General features: G+C 40.8%; 1 protein-coding gene across 1 annotated transcript in view; it reads left to right on the forward strand.

Annotated features, from left to right (window-relative positions):
* The window catches only part of LOC123959896 (dynein axonemal heavy chain 10-like), a 24,109-nt gene that overhangs the window by 14,110 nt on the left and 5,695 nt on the right, over positions 1–4,304 (forward strand). The window contains 3 exon segments of the mRNA XM_046034226.1: positions 2,294–2,440; positions 3,775–3,966; positions 4,183–4,301. Coding sequence (XP_045890182.1) covers positions 2,294–2,440; positions 3,775–3,966; positions 4,183–4,301 — 458 coding nt within the window.

Raw genomic sequence — 4,304 nt, forward strand, 5'->3', positions numbered from 1 at the left:
GTCAACATGGTTTTTCAAGTATTTCATGTGTTTGTCCTTTACATCTTTAGGATGCAAAGACAGAGTGGTCTCAGACCTTGTGGGTGGATTTAAACATCCAGCTACTGCAGGAGGGTGTTGAGGGTTTCATAAAAAGCTTGAGGCAGCTGCCCAAAGATGTGCGGGCGTTACCAGTGGCCTTCTTTCTAGAAGGACGCATGAAGGAGTTCAGAGAGTCCCTGCCTCTTCTGCTGGACCTGAAGAATGAGGCCCTCAGAGACAGGTCAGTCTGCAGATTGACACCAGAATCTAACCAAAATAAATCTGACACCCAAAACAAGATGCAGATTAATAATAGTATCAAATTATTGTATGTTGACCAGGATACATATATATATATATATATATATATATACTGTATATGCACACCTCAAAATTGAAATGTGTTTTTATGTTTTGTGCTGCAGACACTGGAAGGAACTGATGGAAAGGACTGGCACTAGCTTTGAGACGAACCTTGACAGCTTCACTCTGGTTTGCTATGGAGTTGCACAAATATGCAAATGTCATAGGTGACATTGTCACTTCTGCTGTAAAAGAGCTCAGCATTGAGAAGGCAAGCGCCTTTGTGAATGGCCTTAAACTGATGTTAGGGATTTGTTGTATTAGTTTATCAGTAAAATCATGAAAACTTATGAAACATACTATCTGTATCTGTGCTTCCAGGGAGTGAAGGAGGTGGTGGACACCTGGGAAAACATGAATTTCTTAACCGTTGCCAGTTTCAACCTTTTTTTTTATCGCACATGACAGTGTAACTCGTGTGTTTGAAGGTGAACTTAAATGAAATTAGAAATGTTATTATCTTTTCAGTATAATGGACGCACGAGAGTTTGAGTGGGAAAGCCAACTAAGATTCTACTGGATCAAGAAACATGACAACCCATTTGTGCGTCAGTGCAGTGCGTCATTCTCTTGCGGCTATGAATACATGGGGTTGAATGGTCGGTTGGTTATAACCCCACTGACAGACCAGATCTACCTCACACTCACACAGGTCTGAGAAGCTTTGCAAATTTGTATTAACCAAACAAATTAATAAAAACACCGAAAGCTGTTTCAGAAGCAGGATCTCTGCATGTGGGTGTGTATTTGTGATGCAGGCCCTCTCCATGTACCTGGGTGGAGCTCCTGCTGGACCGGCTGGTACAGGAAAGACGGAGTCCGCTAAAGATCTGGCCAAGGCTTTAGGCCTGCTCTGTGTGGTTACAAACTGTGGTGAGGGCATGGACTACATGGTAAGGAACCTCCACTTGAAGAGCCAGAAGCTACTGAAAAATATGTCTAGGGTTAGGGTTAGAAAATCTGTGTTGGAAAAATACACCATATACACATATAACTGTATCCAAAATTGTTGTCTTGCTGCCCATGTGCTCATTTTGTAACAGTTTTCTTTAACTTCCATTTGCCATTAGCTTTTTTCTTTGAATTATTTTCCTCTTTGTGTGCAGACTGTGGGCAAGATCTTCTCTGGCCTTGCCCAGTGTGGAGCTTGGGGCTGCTTTGATGAGTTCAATCGTATCGATGCCTCAGTGTTGTCAGTTATCTCCTCCCAAATCCAGACTATCCGCAATGCTCTCATTCTTCACCTTAAAAGGTTTTATGTAAGTCTATTGAAGTTAAGCACAACTAATGCAATAAAAACGTTGAGAATAATTCCTATATTTCAAGATGTTTCACAAAGATTGAAGGTTATTTCACTTATGATAATTTAAGTTTTTAGTCGAAGAGTTGTTGACCTTTATTCTTCCTAAACCACCTCCTTCTCACTATGCACATCAGTTTGAAGGGCAAGAAATCAGCCTGGACGACCGCATGGGGATTTTTATCACCATGAACCCAGGTTATGCAGGACGCACAGAGCTGCCAGAATCGGTCAAAGCCCTCTTCAGGCCCGTGGTGGTCATTGTGCCTGACCTGCAGCAGATCTGTGAGATCATGCTCTTCTCTGAGGGCTTCCTAATGGCCAAGGTGAGGGCTGCTGATGATGTTTTCCTCCTCAGCAATTTATGATGAACCATGTATGTGCATTATTACTGTGATGTACAAGTTTTCTACATATTAGTGTTCTCAGGTAATTCAGAAATGCCAGGATCATGTATAATGAATTACTTGAGATTTTCTGATATTATGTAAGCCTGGAGGGACACTTTTCCATATAAACAGGGGAACAACCTTTAACTCTACAATGCAAACTGTTTATCTATGTTAATTTCTTATTGAGGATTTTATTTCTTCACTTTTGTACTTTCAGGTGCTGGCAAAGAAGATGACAGTGCTGTATAAGCTGGCTCGTGAGCAGCTGTCCAAGCAGTCTCATTATGACTTTGGGTTGCGAGCTCTGAAGTCTGTCCTAGTTATGGCAGGAGAGCTAAAGAGAGGCTCACCAGACCTCAGCGAGGTAGTTATTAACATTTTCATGTTTCATTTTCATATAATGAATAGAAAACTTCTTTGTTTTGCTTCCATTCAACATGGAAGTGTTATTCATTTGCGATCCCTCAGGTATAGGCTGCAGCTTGATTGCTTTTGGGAAAATGTTGGTGTAAATGAATGGCACTTTGTTACTAGTGACTGACGGCTTTGGCCTTGTAAATGTAGTACAACTGGGTTTTGAACATATTATGCCATAATAATAGCACTTTGCACATAGTACAACATACACTTTTTTAGCAAGATTTGCACAGAACATATTGAACATAGCATATTTGCACATTTTGTATCAAATATTAATTTACCATGTTGATTGAATATTTATAGCGTACTTGTTGAACACTAAACAGTGGTTGATTGTGTTGTCTTCCACTGGGTGCTTGGGTGGGTACTCGGCTCCACCTGAAAGATAGTGGACTTAGACGAGGCTATGAAAGTACTGTAGATACATTTGGTCATAACTGATTTACAACGAATGTTGGGTTTTGTGTACTAACATATGCGCTATAATATAGTGGTGTAAAACTGCATGCTAGGACATTAGTTTAGTGAACATTGTTTAAGTTATTTGCATAAACACTTTCCTGTCCTGTCCGGTGTCTGCTCGGCTAAAAGAGTCCCCTGGGTGAAAAACCACCATTATAAATGTTCTGGGAGGGACCAATTGGTGGGATAGGAGAGCGGGGGTAGTTGTATTTATTGTAATTATGTTTTATGTGTTTATTTTGGGGATAAACAGCAGTAAGTATCATTATAAATATTAGGTGTTAAATTATATTCAATATATTGTCTGGTAATTTAGCCACATTTTAAGAATAACAGAAGCATTAATGGAAGCATCCAGTGTTGTATACCAGGGACACTACAAAGGCACCAGTTTCTACCTGTCTGTGTTGCTGGTTAGGTCTCACTCTCTGTGCTGCTCTAGTTGTTTTTTGAATAAACACCACATGGTTAGGTACGTCTTATCATCTTGCAGCTGAATGGTCATTCTAACAGCTGAGAATTTGTTTATATTGCCCAATGCAAGAGTTCTTAAGCCAACGATTCAGGTTGAATATGAGAAAGAATCACTTTTCTGGTATCTGGTATTAAAGTACTGTATTATAGGTTTTACTGCTCCTTGTCACTTTATTTGAAATCTGTCTCTTGTAAAATTACCCTCACACAGCCCCATGTTAAAAAACACCTGTGTAATCTTGAAAATATTTTCCACTTTAATTCTTTTTTTTGAAAGATTTTGTAATGCCTTGTGGTCTCCTGTCACGTACTCACTGTTATTTCCATCTTTCCTCCCCACAGGATGTGGTGTTGATGCGCGCTCTCAGGGACATGAACCTGCCAAAGTTTGTGTTTGAGGACGTGCCTCTGTTCCTCGGGCTGATCTCAGACCTGTTCCCTGGGCTGGACTGCCCTCGTGTCCGCTATCCCAACTTCAATGATGCTGTGGAACAAACCCTGCGGGAGAACAGCTGTGTCATACTGTCTAACCAGGTGTCTCATCTGTATCTCAGGTTTTCCTACACAACAGACAGATAGATAGATAGACTATGTCTGTGCAAGTGAGTGTAGAATGATGTGCATTGTGATTCAAGATAAATAGGTCTCCTCTCCTGTACTGTGTTGGGTTTCGTTGGCAAAGATTTAGTTTCAGCATGTGAGTGTTTAGATGATGACACACCCTGTTCTTTATGCTTTCTGTGGTTTCAGGTGGATAAAGTGGTGCAGATGTATGAGACGATGATGACCAGACACACTACTATGGTGGTGGGCCCAACAGGTGGAGGGAAATCGGTTGTAATCAACACATTATGTCAAGCTCAGACCAAGTC

The sequence above is a fragment of the Micropterus dolomieu genome, linkage group LG21 (assembly GCF_021292245.1).
Source record: "Micropterus dolomieu isolate WLL.071019.BEF.003 ecotype Adirondacks linkage group LG21, ASM2129224v1, whole genome shotgun sequence".
Taxonomy (NCBI): domain Eukaryota; kingdom Metazoa; phylum Chordata; class Actinopteri; order Centrarchiformes; family Centrarchidae; genus Micropterus; species Micropterus dolomieu.